Source organism: Pseudophryne corroboree, chromosome 2 (genome assembly GCF_028390025.1).
Source record: "Pseudophryne corroboree isolate aPseCor3 chromosome 2, aPseCor3.hap2, whole genome shotgun sequence".
In the NCBI taxonomy this organism is placed as follows: Eukaryota; Metazoa; Chordata; class Amphibia; order Anura; family Myobatrachidae; genus Pseudophryne; species Pseudophryne corroboree.
Window position 1 is genome coordinate 280,712,763 of NC_086445.1, and position 19,753 is coordinate 280,732,515.

General features: G+C 45.2%; 1 protein-coding gene across 3 annotated transcripts in view; it reads left to right on the top strand.

Annotated features, from left to right (window-relative positions):
- Nucleotides 1-19,753, top strand: part of EPSTI1 (epithelial stromal interaction 1) — a 252,994-nt gene that overhangs the window by 115,246 nt on the left and 117,995 nt on the right. For all 3 annotated transcript variants that reach the window (XM_063952858.1, XM_063952859.1, XM_063952860.1), the window contains one exon: nt 14,188-14,275. In XM_063952858.1, coding sequence (XP_063808928.1) covers nt 14,188-14,275 — 88 coding nt within the window. The remainder of the gene's footprint in view (nt 1-14,187; nt 14,276-19,753) is intronic.

Here is a 19,753-nt window from a genome sequence, read left to right on the forward strand (position 1 = left end):
CAAGCTCGCTCTAGAAGAGTGGAGGTATCTGTTAGAGGGAGCTTCTCATTCAATCACCATACTTACAGACCACAAGAACCTTTTATACCTGAAGGGCGCACAATGTCTCAACCCTCGTCAGGCCAGATGGGCACTTTTCTTTTCCAGGTTCGACTTTAAACTCCAGTTCTGTCCGGGCTCTCAGAATCGCAAGGCCGATGCCCTTTCCCGCTCATGGGAGCAAGAAAATGAGTCAGAGTCTTCAGACAAGCATCCTATTATCAATCCGTTGGCATTCTCCACGGTAGGGATGGACTCTACGCCCCCATCAGGGAAAAGTTTTGTGAAGCCGATGCTAAGGAAGAAGCTCATGCATTGGGCCCATGCTTCCCGTTTTGCCGGACATACAGGTATCCAAAAAACCCTGGAGTTTATCTCTAGGTCCTATTGGTGGCCAACTCTGAAAAAGGACGTCTTGGAGTTTATTGCATCTTGCCCAAAGTGTGCCCAACATAAAGTATCCCGCCAGTCGCCTGCGGGGCAACTGGTTCCACTATCCGTTCCCCGTCGACCATGGACCCACTTGTCGATGGATTTCATTACAGACTTACCCATGTGCAACAAGTTCAATACCATCTGGGTGGTAGTTGACCGGTTCACCAAGATGGCACACTTCATTCCTCTCACCGGTCTTCCGTCAGCTTCCAAGTTGGCTCAAGTATTCATACAAGAGATCTTCCGACTCCACGGTCTTCCTGAAGAAATTATCTCAGATCGAGGAGTTCAATTCACAGCCAAATTCTGGCGAAGTTTATGTCAAGTCCTCCAAGTCAAGCTAAAGTTTTCCACGGCTTACCATCCTCAGACCAATGGTCAAACCGAGAGGGTGAATCAGGACTTGGAGGCCTTCCTCCGCATCTATGTGTCCTCCTCTCAAGATGACTGGGTTCAATTACTTCCCTGGGCCGAGTTCTGTCATAACAACCAGTATCATTCTTCATCTGCTTCAACACCATTCTTCACTAACTTTGGATTCCACCCTAAAGTCCCTGAGTTCCAACCGCTTCCAGCAACTTCTGTTCCCGCAGTGGATATCACCTTGCATCAGTTTGCCAATATCTGGAAGAGCGTACGATCAGCTCTGCTCAAGGCATCGTTCAGGTACAAGAAGTTTGCGGATAAGAAGCGTCGAGCAGTTCCTGCTCTCAAGGTGGGTGATCGGGTATGGTTATCCACGAAGAATTTGAGGTTAAGAGTTCCCAGTATGAAGTTTGCACCTCGCTATATCGGTCCTTTCAAGATTGAACAAGTCATCAATCCTGTTGCTTACAGACTCCAGTTGCCTCCCTTCTTAAAAATACCCAGAACATTCCATGTTTCCCTGTTGAAACCGCTGATCTTGAATCGGTTTCATTCCTCACTTCCTCCAACTCCGAAAGTCCAAACTCAACGAGGCGTTGAGTATGAAGTGGCCAAGATCCTGGACTCACGTCACCGTTACGGTCAACTACAATATCTTATTGACTGGAAGGGTTATGGTCCTGAGGAACGTTCATGGACCAATGCTTCTGATGTCCATGCTCCTGCCTTGGTCCGGAGATTCCATTCCAAGTTTCCTCAAAAGCCAAAGAAGTGTCCTGGGGCCACTCCTAAAGGGGGGGGTGCTGTCACGATCCGGGTATCTGGACGCCATTTCTTACCCATCAGATGCCTCCTAAGGCTGGCTCAGCGCTCCTGGACCGGATCCCATCTGTTATCCTGATGTGTACATTCCTGTATCCTCTCCTGTCACTCTGGGACGCTGTCACAGTAAACGCCATATTACACCTGGCATGGCGTCTCCCGCGGCCTCCGCCGCCGTCCCTGAACTTCTGCATGCAGAGTGTCTGAGTGGCGATTACGTCAGCCGCGGCCTCCGCTGTGTCCGCGTGGTTGGATGTGCATCTGTCAGCCTGGCGCCTCCTGTCTCCGGTGGCCGGCGCCGCCATTACTGTTTTCATTACCACATGGATTACAAACCAAACTTCCCTCCAAGTGTCTGCATGGGCGCAGCCATCTTGGATTCTGTCAGCTGATCATTTCCACCAATCTGTTCTCAGTATTGATAATCTGCATAATTGCCTAGCCAATCCCTTCCTTGCTGCAGGTATAAATACACTGTGCCTGAGCAAGGAAGGCGTCAGTGCTTTGGTTGTCAAACCTAGTTCCTGTTTGTCTCTCTCCTGTGATTGTCTTCCAGGTTCCAGCTCCTGTCTCAAGACTTCCACCATAGAGACCCGCACCAGCATTCCACCTGCGGTGTAGCCTGACTCTCCAATCCATTGTGGATTCATCTGTTTCCAGCTACAACATTACCTGCTTCCAGCTCAGCTTCCAGCAGAGTACAGCTTCCCTTAAAGGGCCGGTGTCCTTTCTACACTTTACCACTCTCCACCGGTATTATTATTTCTCCGCTCTCAAGTTCTACATTTCAGTTCATATTTCATCGCTCCCAAGTTCATCTATTATTTAACTGGTTCCAGCCAGTATCCACTCCGTGCTAACAACAGTCTGGTTCCAGCCAGTATCCACAGCAGCTGTTTTACCTTCAGCAACCCAGCTTTTCCTGGAACACCAGCTGGCACAATCCTGGGTTATCTCCATTGCTACAGTCGGGCCTGGTAAGGACTTTCCATCTAGAAGATCATAAGAACTATCTCACACTACCAGTGCCCTGTGGCTCCTGCCATCCTGTAGTACCCAGGAACTGTATTTATTATTTGCTGACTTTTATGTTTTCTTTTACTGCTGCTGTGTTGCGGAGTTGTCATAATAAACATCATTGACTTTTATCCAAGTTGTCGTGGTCACGCCTTCGGGCAGTTATTATTCATGTTACTTACATGTCCAGGGGTCTGATACAACCTCCCAGGTTCCGGTACATCTCAGCCCCTACAACTGAGGCTGCCTCCCGTCAGCTCAGGCCCTCAGTTGTGACAGTGGGGCACTACTATATATTTCTATTATTATGGGGACATTACTATATATTTATATTGTAATGTAGGGCACTACTATATATTCTATTATTATGGGGACATTACTATATATTTCTATTGTAATGTGGGACACTACTATATATTCTATTATTATGGGGGCATTACTATATATTTTTATTGTAATGTGGGGCACTACTATATATTCTATTATTATGGGGACATTACTATATATTTATATTGTAATGTGGGGCACTACTATATATTCTATTATTAAGGGGACATTACTATATATTTCTATTGTAATGTGGGGCACTACTATATATCCTATTATTATGGGACATTACTATATATTTCTATTGTAATGTGGGGCACTACTTAATATTTCTATTATTAAAAGGCATTACTATATAATTCTATTGTAATGTGGATACTACCATATATGTCTATTATTGCAAAACTAAAGATATTTGTGGTACACATCAGAAATGAAGAAAATAGGAGAATCATGTGCTACTAATACTAAATATCTGTGGAAATGGCTCAAGAAAAGCTAGCTGCTGTCTGTAAATAGGGAAATGTTCCTAACCTTCTACAAAAAGTCCCACTCACATAATAAAAAAACTCCCAGTCAGTGGTTTGTTACGGCGGAAATGGTTGAACAATCGTTTATTAAAAACAATATATAAATATATATCATGCACAACGAAAAGAATAGGGGGCACTAACCACAGTGAGATTGTTCCCTCCATTAAAGAACACGGTGAATGAATTCAGTAAGCCCCTGCTGCTGCTGCTGCTGTTGTCCCAGTGCTGTTAATTGGATTTTTTTGGTTTGGCATTACTATATATTTATATTGTAATGTGGGACACTACTATATATTTCTATTATTATGGGGACATTACTATATATTTCTATTGTAAAATGGGGCACTACTATATATTTCTATTATTAAAGGGCATTACAATATATTTCTATTGTAATGTGGGAAACTACTATATAATCTATTATTATGGGGGATTACTATATATTTCTATTATTAAAGGGCATTACAATATATTACTATTGTAATGTGGGACACTACTATATATTTCTATTATTATGGGGGGATTACTATATATTTCTATTGTAATGTGGGGCACTACTATAAATTTCTATTATTAAAGGGCATTACTATATATTTCCATTGTAATGTGGACACTACTATATATTTCTATTATTATGGGGGCATTACTATTGAGTTCAATTGTAATGTGGGGCACTACTATATATTTCTATTATTATGGAGTGTTACTATATATTTTTATTGTAATGTGGACACTACTATATATTTCTATTATTATGGGGGCATTACTATTTAGTTCAATTGTAATGTGGGGCACTACTATATATTTCTATTATTATGGGGCATTACTACATATTTCTATTGTAATGTGGATACTACCATATATGTCTATTATTATGGGGCATTACTATACTATATATTTATATTGTAATAAGGGATTCTACTATATATGTCTATTATACCGGGTGCACTACTACAGTATATATTCCTGTTATAATGGGGGCATTACTGTATAATGGCCCTCATTCCGAGTTGTTTGCTCGCTAGCTACTTTTAGCAGAAATGCAAACGCAAAGCCGCTGCCCTCTGGGAGTGTATCTTAGCATAGCAGAAATGCTAATGAAAGATTAGCAATTCTGCTATTAAGTATTTCTTTGCAGTTTCTGAGTAGCTCCAGACCTACTCCTAGATTGCGATCACCTCAGTCCGTTTAGTTCCTGTTTTGACGTCACAAACACGCCCAGCGTCCGGCCAGCCACTCCCCCGTTTCTCCAGCCACTCCTGCGTTTTTACCTGGCACGCCTGCGTTTTTTTAGCACACTCCCTGAAAACGGCCCAGAAACACCCACTTCCTGTCAATCACACTATGATCAGCAGAGCGATTGAAAAGCTTCATTCGCCCGTGAGTAAAATAGCATAGTTTTGTGTAAAAATACTTAGCGCGTGCGCCCTGCTGTGCATACGCATGCGCAGAACTGCCAGATTTTAGCCTATTAGCAATTCTGCTATAAATAGCAGCGAGCGAACAACTCGGAATGAGGGCCATTGTTATTAAATTGGGGGCATTACAATATATTTCTATTATACTGGGGTTATTACTATATATTTCTATTATACTGGAGATAGTACTATATATTTTTAGCCTTGCCTGTCAGAGTGCAAAGAAATGGAACTGTGCTGTGTGGACACACCCCTAGTGTAATGTAGCTACTCCTCCTAGTGTCATGTGGTCATGTCCCCTCATGACATGTGACCATGCCTACGCCCACGCTCACACTCAGTACCACTAAGAAAATATTTCTACTTGCACCACTGAAAAAGGTGTCACTATAGCCAACGCCAATACAGGATTGATATTGCTGCTTCCCACCAACACCCTTATGGGGGTGTTGAGCTCGATGGCTAGGACCTCACAACTCGCAGATTGATGTGGCATCAGAAACCCTAAGCATAAAGGACTTCTGGGATAATTTTAAAAAATATAAACGTGCAACGTGCAACAGATGAAGAGAATGTTTCACTGAACGTTTAGAGTGTAGAGGGGGAGAGCCGCTATATTGTTCACAGATATCATAGCTCTGAGGGATTTTTCATCAGACAGTCTCACTGTTTATATGTATATGTGAAACGCTGACAGCCTCTGGGTGCGCTGGTGTCCTCTCTCCTGTGTCTCCTCTCACATGCAATAGGGCAGGCTTGTATTGTATTTCAGGCTGTGTTGTATGTGTATTATACCTGTTTCTCATACGTCCTAGAGGATGCTGGGGACTCCAAAAGGACCATGGGGTATAGACGGGATCCGCAGGAGACATGGGCACTTTAAGACTTTAAATGGGTGTGAACTGGCTCCTCCCTCTATGCCCCTCCTCCAGACTCCAGTTAGATTCTGTGCCCAGAGAGACTGGACACACAACAGGGGAGCACTCCTGAGTTTCTCTGGAAAAGACTTTAGGTTTATTATTTTCAGGGAGCACTGCTGGCAACAGGCTCCCTGCTTCGTGGGACTGAGGGGAGAGAAGCAGACCTACTTCTGTGAGTTAAAGGCTCTGCTTCTTAGGCTACTGAACACCATTAGCTCCAGAGGGTCTGATCACTTGGTATAGCCTAGCTGCTCGTTCCCGGAGCCGCGCCATCGTCCCCCTCACAGAGCCAGAAGAAAGAAGCCGTGTGAGTAACCGAAGTACAGAAGACTTCAGTAAAGAGGGCAGAAGACTTTAGTCTCAGAGGTACCGCACAGCGGTCGCGCTGCGCGCCATTGCTCCCACACACAAGCGGCACTACATGGGTGCAGGGCGCAGGGGGGGCACCCTGGGCAGCAATAAAACCTCAATTTCAGCCTGGCAAAATTGATATACAGTGCATAGGCACTGTATACAGACCCCCGCCAGTATAAAAAATAGCGGGACATAAGCGAGCCATTAAGGGGGCGGGGCTTGGTCTTTCCAGCTCTAATCAGCACCATTTTCTCTTCACAGTGAGCAGCAGAGACGCTGGTCCTGGCCTCCTACACTTCTGTCACAAGTCTCTAATAGGCCTTATTGTGGGTCTGTGCCCTATAGCCCAGTGTGATAGTGGGTGTCGGTACAAGTGTGTCGACATATCTGAGGCTGAATGGCTGGGGAGCAGTCACATAGGGGAAAAATTTCCAGGGAAACTGGTCAAGCCAGGAAGCTTGTCTGCACATAAACATTCTGGAATTAAGAGCCATCTACAACGGCCTTCTACAAGCGGAACATCTTCTTTGCGGTCTGCCCGTCCTGATTCAGTCAGACAACATAACAGCAGTGGTGTACATAAACCACCAGGGTGGAACAAAGAGCAGAGCGGCGATGGTGGAGGCCACAAAAGTTCTCCGGTCTCAACGGTCTTCATTCCGGGCGTGTACAACTGGGAAGCAGACTTCCTCAGCAGACACGATCTCCATCCAGGAGAGTGGGGTCTTCATCAAGAGGTCTTTGCAGAAGTGACAAGTCATTGGGGAATTCCTCAAATAGACATGATGGCGTCTCGCCTCAACAAGAAGCTTCAGAGATATTGTTCCAGGTCAAGGGTCTCTCAAGCCAGTGCAGTGGACGCCCTGGTGACACCGTGGGTGTTTCAGTCGGTATATGTGTTCCCTCCACTTCCACTCATTCCGAAGGTGATAAGGATCATAAGAAGAGCAAGGGTTCAGGCGATACTCATTGTTCCAGATTGGCCACGGAGGGCCTGGTATCCGGATCTTCAGGAATTACTCATAGGAGATCCCTGGCCTCTTCCTCTAAGAGAGGACCTGTTACAGCAAGGGCCGTGCGTGTTCCAAGACTTACCGCGGTTGCGTTTGACGGCGTGATGGTTGAACGCCAAATCCTAGCTCGAAAGGGTATTCCCGGTGAAGTCATCCCCACTCTACTTATAAGCTAGAAAGGAAGTAACGGCGAAGCATTATCACCATGGAGGTAATTCCAAGTTGATCGCAGCAGGAATTTTTTTAGCAGTTGGGCAAAACCATGTGTACTGCAGGGGGGGCAGATATAACATGTGCAGAGAGAGTTAGATTTGGGTGTGGTGGGTTCAATCTGCAATCTAATTTGCAGTGTAAAAATAAAGCAGCCAGTATTTACCCTGCACAGAAACAAAATAACCCACCCAAATCTAACTCTCTCTGCAAATGTTATATCTGTCACACCTGCAGTGCACATGGTTTTGCCCAATTGCTAACAAACTTGCTGCTGCGATCAACTCAGAATTACCCCCCATATTTGGAGAAAATATGTGTCTTGGTGTGAATCCAAGAAGGCTCCTACGGAAGAATTTCAGCTGGGTCGTTTTCTCCATTTTTTGCAAGCAGGTGTGGATGCAGGCCTAAAGTTAGGCTCCATTAAAGTGCAGATTTGGGCCTTATCAATTCTCTTTCAAAAAGAATTGGCCTCCCTTCCAGAAGTTCAGACTTTCATAAAAGGTGTGCTGCACATCCAACCTCAATTTGTGCCCCCAGTGGCACCGTGGGACCACCGTGGTGTTGCAGTTCCTTCAGTCACATTGGTTTGAACCTTTACAGAAGGTTGAGTTTAAATTTCTCACTTGGAAAGTGGTCATGCTTTTGGCCTTGGCGTCCGCAAGGCGGGTGTCGGAATTAGCGGCTTTTTCTCACAAGAGCCCCTATTTGATCTTCCATGTGGATAGAGCGGAATTGAGAACTCATCAACAATTTCTGCCAAAGGTGGTTTCTTCATTTCTCATGAACCAACCTATTGTGGTGCCTGTGGCTACTGAAGCCTTGGCTGATTCAAAGTCTCTCGATGTAGTCAGAGCTTTGAAAATGTATGTAGCCAGAACGGCTCGTATTAGGAAAACGGAGGCTCTGTTTATCCTGTATGCTTCCAACAAAATTGGGGCTCCTGCTTCTAAGCAGACTATTGCACGCTGGATCTGTAATACGATTCGACATGCTCATTCCACGGCTGGATTGCCGTTACCGAAGTCAGTGAAGGCCCGTTCTACCAGGAAGGTGGGCTCATCTTGGGCGGCTGCCCGAGGAGTCTCGGCGGTTCAACTTTGCTGAGCAGCTACTTGGTCGGGTTCAAACACTTTTGCTAAGTTCTACAAGTTTGATACCCTGGCTGATGAGGACCTCATGTTTGTTCAATCGGTGCTGCAGAGTCGTCCGCACTCTCCCGCCCGGTCTGGAGCTTTGGTATAAACCCCATGGTCCTTTTGGAGTCCCCAGCATCCTCTAGGACGTATGAGAAAATAGGATTTTAATACCTACCGGTAAATCCTTTTCTCTTAGTCCGTAGAGGATGCTGGGCGCCCGTACCAGTGCGGACTTAATCTGCAGTACTTGTTGATAGTTATTGCTTTTGTTGCACAAAGGTTGTGTTTCGGTTATGTTCAGCCTGTTGCTATTTTTGGTTCATGCTGTTAACTGGTATTTTCTTAAAAGCCATGTTGTACGGTGTGTTGTGGTGTGAGCTGGTATGTATCTCACCCTTAGTTTAACAAAAATCCTTTTCCTCGAATTGTCCGTCTCCCTGGGCACAGTTCCTATAACTGGAGTCTGGTGGAGGGGCAGAGAGGGAGGAGCCAGTTCACACCCCTTTAAAGTCTTAAAGTGCCCATGTCTCCTGCAGATCCCGTCTATGCCCCATGGTCCTTTTGGAGTCCCAAGCATCCTCTACGGACTAAGAGAAAAGGATTTACCGGTAGGTATTAAAATCCTATTTTTTCTTTATCACAATGGGAAAACAGAAGTTATGCATTGTGTGTAATGCGAGATTTTACCCTAGCTCATCTGGCTCAATATCATGTGAGCAGTGATCACAAAATGCTGATAACAATGTGGGGGAGAGTCCAGATCCCTCCTGGCTGGGGGCTATCAAAACTATGATGTCTGATATGTCATCTCAACTCACTGCAAATGCCAATAAAACTCAGGAACTGCAACAAGCAGTGGCAAATCTAGCTGCTAAACATCCCCCTTTGTCCACTAGAGGTTCACAAAAACCAGGATGATGGAGATAATGTGGACCCCATAAGTGGGGACTCCACCCCTACACAGGGTATTGAACCCCTCACATTGGCTGTACGGGATGTGTTAAAGCTCCCCCTGGACGATGCTAACAATCAGCAGTCATTTTTCCTCCCACAAGACTATCTGACAGTCACATTTCCTGACTCCTATTTATTTAAAATAGCCTGGAAAAATCCAGATAAAAAATATCAGGTGTCCAAATGATTTTTGCATACATTCCCCTTTGCCCCTGAAGGCAGGAAATTCTGGGAAGAATCTCCAGCAGTAAACGTCTCAGTCTCTCGCCTTTCTAAAAAGGCGGTACTTCCTTCTCCAGGCTCCTTTACGGTAAAGAACCCGGCAGATAGGAAAAATGGGGACCTCTCTGAAATCTATCTACACTGCTGCAGGTGTAGCTCAAAGACCGGTCATTGCAGGTTGTTGGATGACACATGCCATTCATTTCTGGGCTACTCAGATTCAGGAAGGTCTTTCGGGTGATATGACCTTAGTTACTACTGTAACTTTCCTAAAACACATTCAGGACATGGTTAGGGTCCTCTGTGACTCCCTTAAAGAGATTGGCAATATTAATGCTAGGACCATAGCTATGGCTGTGTCTGCGTGCAGAGCCATATGGTTGCGTCAGTGCATTGCTGATGCTGACTCCAAACGTAATGTGGAATCTCTTCCCGTCACAGGTGACTGGCTCTTTGGAGGTGAATTGGACGCATGGATCTACAAAACTACTGCTGGAAAATCCATGTTTCTCCCTTCGGGGGCTCCACCTGCTAGACGTACCTACCCGGGCCCGTCTACTCAGTCCTTTCGGTTCTCCAGATTCCAATCTAGGGCCAGGGGGGCCTCCAACGCAGCTAGAGGCACCAGAGGTAATCCTAAAAAAACAGCCATTACCGGCTCCCAGGAACAGAGCACCAGTTCAGCTTCCACAAAGACTTTGGCATGACAGTGCCCACCCACCCCAAGGGGATCTCGTGGTGGGAGCTCAGTTACGTCACTACAGCCACATCTGGGACGTTTCCTGCCAAGATGCTTGGGTAAGGGACCTTATCTCTCAGGGTTACAAGCTGGAGTTCGACGGTGCTCCTCCCCAACGATTTTGTAAATCCGGCTTACCACCTTTGGAAAATATGCGTGGTACGCTACTACTGGCCATAAACAAGTTGGTCCAGTCCCAGGTCATTGTTCCAGTACCTCTGCAACAACGAGGACAAGGTTACTACTTTAGTCTGTTCGTGGTACCAAAACCAGATGGGTCTGTGAGACCCATTCTGAATCTGAAGTCCTTGAATCCTTACCTGAAGGTTTTCAAATTCAGGATGGAATCTTTGAGAGCAGTGATCGTGGGCGTGGATCAACAGGAATTACTAGTGTCCCTTGATATCAAGGATGCTTACCTCCATATCCTCATTTAGCCTCCTCATCAGGCCTATCTGCGGTTCACCCTACTGAACAATCACTACCAGTTTCAGGCGTTACCCTTCGGCCTGTCTACAGCTCCTAGGGTGTTCACGAAGGTAATGGCGGATATGATGTTTCAGCTCAGAGTCCAGGCGGTCAACGTAATTCCATACCTGGACATCCTCCTGATAAAAGTGAGTTCCAGGGAGCTTCTATTGCTCCATATATATCACACTATCCAACTTCTGACTCACCACGGATGGATCCTCAATCTGGAGAAGTTCCACCTGGAACTGTCTCTGCGGATCCTGTTTCTGGGGATGCTACTGGATACAGTAGCACAGAAAGTGTTCCTCCCAGAGGACAAAGTGAGAACACTTCAAGAAATGGTTCGCACGGTTCTCCGACCTTCTCGAGTATCCATTCATCTTTGCATAAAAGTTTTGGGAAAGATGGTAGCCTCGTACGAGGCAATACAGTTTGGAAGGTTTCATGCCAGACCTTTCCAATTGGACATCCTGAACAAGTGGTCCGGTTCCCATCTTCAGATGCACCGGATGATTCGGCTGTCATCCCAGGCCAGGATTTTACTCCTGTGGTTGCTAGAATCTTCCAACCTGCTGGAAGGTTGACGCTTTGGGATTCAGGATTGGATCCACCTCACAACGGATGTTTGAGAGGATGGGGAGCTGTCACCCAGGGGGCACAGTTCCAGGGCAGGTGGTCTGCTCAGGAGGCCCTACTTCCGATCAACATCCTGGAACTTTGGCCCATCTACAATGCTCTGATTCAGGCCTCCCCTATGCTCCAGGATCGGGCGATCCAGGTTCAGTCGGACAACGCCACGGCGGTGGCGTACATCAATCGACAAGGAGGGACAAAAAGAAGAGCCTGCATGCGAGAAGTGACAAGAATACTCTTCTGGGCAGAAAGACATGCAAGCGCACTGTCGGCAATCTTCATTCCGGGAGTGGCCAACTGGGAAGCGGACTTCCTGATTCACCACGATCTCCATCCAGGGGAGTGGAGACTACACCCTCAGGTGTTTCAACAGGTGATCGACAGGTGGGGCTGCCCACAGATCAACATGAAGATGTCTCGCCTCAACAAGAAGCTTCGCTGCTATTTCTCGCTAACCAGGGACCCTCAGGCGAGCACAGTGGATGCGCTGATGTCGCCTTGGCCTTACCAGCTGGTCTACCTATTTCCTCCGATTCCATTGATCCCACGGGTGCTCAAGCGGATCAGGCATCAAGGAGTGCAAGCAATCTTAATTGCCCCGGATTGGCCCCAAAGAGCGTGGTACTACCTCTAAGAAGAGATCTTCAGCAAGGACCGTTCATCTACCCGGACTTACAGCGACTTCGTTGGACGGCATGGAAGTTGAGCGGAACATCCTAGCTCACAAAGGGCTTTCAAAAAAGGTTATTGCCACTATGATGCAAGCCAGAAAATCTGTGACGTCAAAACACTATCATCATAACTGGCGAAGATATGTCTCTTGGTGCGAGGAACGCTCTTATCCATCTGCAGAATTCCACTTGGGAAGATTCCTTTGTTTCCTGTAGACTGGAGTGGATAAAGGTTTACATCTTGGATCCCTTAAGGTCCAGCTTTCAGCTCTTTCCGTCTTCTTCCAGAAGAAGTTGACTATCCTGCCAGAGGTTCAGACCTTCTTCCAAGGGGTGCTTCACATACAAAAGGGTTGACCTGCCTCAAAGCAGTCTATTGCTTGTTGGATTCGGCTTACTATCCAACAGGCCTATGTGTCGGCAGCCTTCCTGTTCCACAGTCTCAGAAGGCCCACTCTACGAGATCAGTGGGGTCTTACTGGGCGGCTGCCCGTGGAGTCTCGGCACTGCAACTATGCCAAGCTGCTACCTTATCGGGGAAGAACACCTTTGTGAAGTTCTACAAGTTTGATACCCTGACCAAAGAGTATACCCAGTTTGGGCAGGTGGTGCTGCAGATGTCTCTGCATGTTCCCGCCCATTCTGGAAGCTTTGGGACATCCCCATCGTACTGAGCTGTCCCCAATATCCCTTATGGATGCTAGAGAAAATAGGATTTGAAATACCTACCGGTAAATCCTTTTATCGTAGTCCTTAAGAGATATTGGGCGCCCACCTCTGTGCGGTGACTTTCTGCAGGTTCTCTGTTATGTGTTACCTGTCCAGCTGTTGCTGTTCCTGTTGCCAGCCATTGCTGGCCTGGTTATGTTATGGTGTGCTGGTGTGTAGATCTCACCACACTTATTGTTGTTATGTTCCTTCTCTCAAGTATGTCATTCTCCTTCGGGCACTGTTTAACCTATAACTGACCTGTAGGAGGAGGCATAGAGGGAAGGAACCAGCACACCCAGTTGAAGAAATTTAAAGTGCACTGGCTCCTTTGGACCCCGTCTATACCCATCGTACTAATCTGTCCCCAATATCCCTTATGGACTACAAGAAAACGATTTACCGGTAGGTATTAAAAATCCTATTATAAACACTAGGTGCTAATTGTTCAGTTTCAATAACATCTCCTGAGAGACTTCCCACAAATACTGACTATTCTTCTTACAATAGTCTGTATCTAATGCACATTTGGAACTAATTGTCCCACATGAAAATTAGCTTTCTATTTGATAGTATTATCTCATGGAGAAAAGCAACCAATTACCAGTTCTCTGAGGTTGTATGTTGTTGATGTTTACCCTGAAGAAATGTTCCCATATGCAGTAAAAAAAAATATTTTTATATATATACTGTGTGTGTGTGTGTGTGTGTGTGTGTGTGCGTGTGCGTGTGCGTGTGCGTGTGTGTGTGTGTGTATATATATATATATATATATATCTTTATCAAGAGCAGCTAATTAGAATCCACACACAGCAAAATACCTCTGTGTAGGTGGCATATTTACTTCTGTAGTGTTCGTCTGAGGCCATCTCTTCTGAGCAGTACACTTCCAATCAAGCGGTAGTGAGAACAGTGGTGCACTCTCTGTCATCTATGAGAAATCGAGACATAAGTCTGAGCTTTTAGCAATACATGTATCTAATGCGTTTTGTCTTTTCTGTAGAACAGTTTCAAAAATGCACTTTGTATCCCTCTCTTTATTTACTCTACTGAAGTATCTTTTGTGAAACTACAGAACTGACAAGAAAATGGAACTTAGACATACTGTGGGAACATAATGAAAAACAATCATAAACATTGTAACAGCCTACAAATGTAAGTCATGCAGTAATTAATTTTTTTCCCCCTTGATCTAGAACAAATAATGAATTTCTGGACCGACTGTCACAGCTTGAAAATAACAGCAGAAATCACAGTAGCATTGAGAAGACCACAAGTGAATGGGTGAGAATGAAATCATAAAGGGGTTTACTTAGATTCATTGTACCCATATAAGAAACCCTAGTAAGAAACTGTGGCTGAAATCCATTAACCTTATGGTGACTATTTACTAATATACTTGCAGCTTTTGTATGCAATAGTTTAGACAAAGGCTTTTCTTTTCTTGTATTATATTTACATTATATGTTTTATCCAGGTGGCCACACAAGTGTTTGGCTAGAGATAGTGTACAGTTAGCTATACTGGTGGTCCTCTAGCAATTTTAGATTTAGGAAACCAAGTTCAAGATGTGTCAAACAACTGCTTTCATCCACTGGGGCCTCAGCCTCTTCTCACCAGGAGGTGTTTGACAGATAGTGTAGACCAGGCATCAGGGTCGGACTGGCCCACAGGGGTACCAGGGAAACCACCAGTAGGCCCCACTGCCTGAGGGCTCACTACTTCCTCTAGGGATCAGGTTCCAGACTGTGCACTTGTATTATACTTGGTAGATATGCTGCATTACAGTGCACTAAACTATTGTATATTTCAAGCCTCTGTGGAGGCTGGCCACACACCCTTTGTAGGCTGGCCACACCACTAAGTATGGGCCCCTATCACTGCATTCCCCCCGGTGGGACCTTCATGCCCCAGTCCGACACTGCCAGGCATTCCCAACCACAGTCCTCAAGGCACACGAACAGTGCAGGTTTTAGTGCTATCCAGGCTTGAGCACAGGTGACTTAATTAGCACCTCAGTTATTTTGATTTAACCATCTGTGCTGCGGCCTGGATATCACTAAAACCTGCACTGTTAGTGTGCCTTGAGAACCGTGGTTGGGAATGCCTGCTGTAGACAGTTAAAAGGTCGACAGTCAAAAGGTCGACAGGGTCAAAATGTCAACAGCCAAAAGGTTGACATGAAAAATGACGACACATATATGGTCAACACAGTACAAAGGAAATTCAGTTAGATACCAACATCCATTGTCTTCCACTTTAAATATCAAATTGGTCCATTTTTAACAGCTGTGGGCGAAAATAAAATATCAGTAAAGTAATGTGAGTAAATAGCCACCACACCATAACATAATATAGCAGCCACTCTAGTGATGTGTCAGTGGAAGGGGTCCAGTCACAATGAGCTAGTCAGATGTGACTACCAATCATCATCATCATCATCATCATTATCATCATCAGTGTATATTTTTGCACTTGCATAAGAAAATATTGTGTTTGAAAAAATACTATTCCATGCACAGTATATGCTGACTAGGATGCATCTGATCCCATTTGTCCGTAGCGTTTGTGGTGCTACACTGCTAGTTCTAGAAGCACACTTAGTAATGTTAGTTTATTCTCATTACTGCACTTTTCATAGATCTGAAAATTCTGTACAGTAGAGTGGATGCTGGAAAGAGGGATTATTTTTCCCCCCTCAAAATATTAACGTATTTTAATAAACCTAGAAAAAAGTGGGGCCAACATCTAACCTCGATAAATGAAAACATAGGAGTAATTTAACTTTATATAATTCACTCATCAAATATATATTTAACAGCTTAATCATTGCAGTAGACTTGCTTATCTATAACTGAAATAAAATTTGCTCTATAAGAAATAATATCTTTGCTACCTAAATTAATTTTTTATTGACGTAATTCTTTAACAGACTAGTGATGTCGAATACCTCCCGAGTCTTTTTTTTTTCACAATCCGCAAAAAAATATTGATCATTTTTTGTGATATGCATAAAACATGTTGGAACCGTCTCAAGAAATAAACGGTTGGAATATCAAATTGTAAACAGCCACATTGATCAGTTTTTATGTATTTACAAACAATTTCTGAAAATTGCTTTTAGTGGATGTGGTTTGTGATTAAACTTGTATACATGTGAGCAAAATTTAGAGCTTCTAGAAAAATATTACAAATAAAAACTACTACAGATTTTTTCTAAGGATCTTTCATACAGCTAGAATTGTTGTAGACATTTTTCCTCACTTAGATTTAAGGGGGTCATTCTGACCCAATCGCACGCTGCAGTTTATCGCAGCGGTGCGATCGCGTCAGAACTGCCGTAGTGCGCCGGCGCATGCCAGATGGCTGAAAGCCATTGGGCCGAGGCGGTCGCGGGGGGGGGGGGGGGGGGGGGCGGAGCGGCGGCATTTTTCCGCCATTTCGTGGGCGCGGTCCGGCCAACGCAGGCATGGCCTGTCCGAACGGTGGGCGGGCCACAGTGGCTGCGTGACGTCACACACAGCCGCTGCAGGCCGGGGAACGATGAGTAGCTCCCGGCCAGCACGCTAAAGCAGCGCTGGTCGGGAGCTACTCTTGAAGTGCAAAGGCATCGCCGCTGTGTGATGCCTTTGCACTTCTGCGGGGGGGCCGGCACTGACATGCGGGGCGGGATAGCCCTGTGCTGTGTGTCCCCACGCATGTCAGTGTGAATGATCATAGCTGTGCTAAATTTAGCACAGCTACGATCATCTCGGAATGACCCCCTATGTCTCCAGCTTTCGCTGTTATGGTGCCAGTACACTTATGAGGTATTAGGTGCTATCCTTTGATTTCGACCGCATCTGTGAGAGAAATCGAAGGATTGTATGCACATTTAAGGTACCATGAGATGCGACCAGAGGCTGCTCCCACTCAGCGGTGATGTGCCCATCACGTGATTACCATGCGATCTATCGCATGGTAATCAGTTAGGCATTTCAGGTGCGATTTCATCGCACCTGAACTGCCGGTGCGATGCCCCGCGATGTCATGTTGCGGGGCATCGCACAAGTGTATGGGCACCATTAGATGTGAACCCCCTTTGAATGAGATCACATTAACAATACTATACAGGTGGTGGACAAAATGTTAACACAAGTGACAAGATTAGTACTGTATGACTAATATGATGTTGGACTCTAATTCACATTTAATACAGCCTGTATAACAGACTCAAGTCTTCAACTGTTCTGGGCAACAGACTGAGTAACGCTGGTGCCGGAAGCACGCCATAGTCAGTATGCAGGAGGGCTGGGCTATTGGTAGTACAGCTTAGGCAGACTGCTGCAGGTATAGGACTTGGGTGCTGTGCACATTGGAGCAGACTGCAGATGGTGTAAAAAATGAGTGCTATGCACCCTGGAGGCAGAATGCAGATGGTGGGCTGGATGTAATGACACCCAAGTTCGGCGTGCGTGTGGGATGCCTGCCGAACTTTGACTTTTTTTGCCCCTTTAAAAAAACAGCCGAGTTCAGCCAGCATCCCGCTTAGCCACCGAACTTGGGTGTCATTATCCGTCCCACAATTGAAGCAGACTGCAGATAATGTTTGAAGCTGAGTGCTGTGCACAATGAAAGCAGGCCACAGGTAACGTGCTGTGCACAGTGCAGGTGAGGGGGAGTGGTCCTAATTACCTGTCCAGGGATTGCAGGAGGAGCCTGGGTGAGCCCCCACCCTCAACGTCCTTACCTATCACTGTTAGCAGCAGCCCAACACATACTGCATACTGATCAGCAGCAGTCTCCTATGCTTGGGGGGGGGTGGATGGGGGGGGCACTGATCTCCCCTCTCCTTTTAAGCGTCATGTTTCAACCACTTTTTTCCTATAGCATGCCTCCAGCGATTATCCATTCCCCCAAGCCAGGCCTGGCCCAACTTTCTACAGCCTGGCTGTGCACAGTGAAGTTAGGATGCAGATGATGGTTAAAGAATGTTTGATTAGCAAATCAAGAAGACTTATGACACAGTCTGAATACTGTTAGGCAATACAGGAGACAGGTGACAGGATCAGTTGCTGAACATAAATGGAGGCAGGAGCCAGGAGATTGATCTCTAAGCAAAGAAGTTGTTGTGGCAATGATTACACTACATGTCCAGGTTTGAGTAGGATGTTCAAGGTGCTGATCTGAGGTTTTAAGTGACACTAGCGGGGTCAGGTCATCTACTACTAGGCATTCCCACCACCCATCTCCTCTTTCACCTCCTTCCCTCATAGAAGATAGCCTTTTGGCATGCTATACCCTCTCTCCAAACCAAATAACCAAATCATGCTTGCATACACAGAGAAGCACAAAAGTGGAAGCAAGGAAGAGGCAAACAACTACAGACCAGTGAGTCTTACATCAGTAGTAGGGAAATTGATGGAAACACTCTTAAAAGAAAGAGTTGTAGATTATCTCAAATCCGGCAATTTACTGGATCCCAAACAGCATGGATTCACTGGGGGGAGATCATGTCAAACAAATCTTATTGACTTTTTTGATTGTGTGACTAAAGTGATGGATAAAGGTGGAGCCATGAATATAGCTTATCTAGACTTTAGTAAGGCTTTTGACACAGTTCCACATCGCAGACTGCTAAATAAACTTGAAAGTTTGGGATTGGATATAAGGATTATTGAATGGATAAGATCTTGGTTGAAGGATAGAAAACAGAGAGTTGTGGTAAATGGAGTGCATTCACAGGAGGGAAATGTTACCAGTGGAGTACCCCAGGGATCTGTACTTGGACCAGTGCTTTTTAATATCTTTATTGGTGACATTGCAAATGGCATTAAAGGGAAAGTATGCCTTTTTGCAGATGACACAAAGGTATGCAACAGGGTAGACACACCAGGTGGGGTAAAACAAATGATTGAGGATCTAGGTAGACTAGAGGAATGGTCAAGAGTCTGGCAATTACAGTTTAATGCCAAAAAATGCAAAATCATGCACTTGGGTCTCAAAAATCCTAAAGCTAAATACAGTATTAATGGCACTATACTGGAAACTACTGAGGAGGAAAGGGATCTAGGAGTCACTATTTCAGATGACTTAAAAGCAGGTAAGCAATGTAACAAGGCAATGAGGAAGGCTAGTCAGATGCTTGGCTGCATTGGGAGAGGAATCAGCAGCAGAAAGAAAGAAGTAATAATGCCACTGTATAGGTCATTGGTACGGCCTCATCTAGAATACTGTATTCAGTTCTGGAGGCCATATCTTCAAAAGGATATTAATACATTAGAAACTGTACAACGGAGGGCAACTAAAATGGTGCATGGCCTACATCACAAAACATACCCAGAAAGACTAAGAAATCTCAATATGTATAGTTTGGAGCAGAGAAGGGAAAGGGGGGACATGATAGAAACTTTCAAATATATGAAGGGTTTTAACAAAGTCCAGGAGGGAAACATTCTCCAAATGAAGAGAAGCAATAGGACACGAGGACATGCACTGAGACTGGAGGGGGGGAGGTTCAGGGGAAATTTGCGGAAAAATTATTTCACAGAAAGGGTAGTGGACAAGTGGAATAGCCTCCCATCAGAGGTGGTAGAGGCTAAGACAGTAGAGCAATTTAAACATGCATGGGATAGACATAAGGATATCCTTACAAAGAAATAAGGATCAAATAAGGTTAGTGATAAAAAATAATATAAAAAAAAAAAAAGGGGCAGACTAGATGGGCCAAGTGGTTCTTATCTGCCGACAAATTCTATGTTTCTATGTTTCTATGTTTAAGCC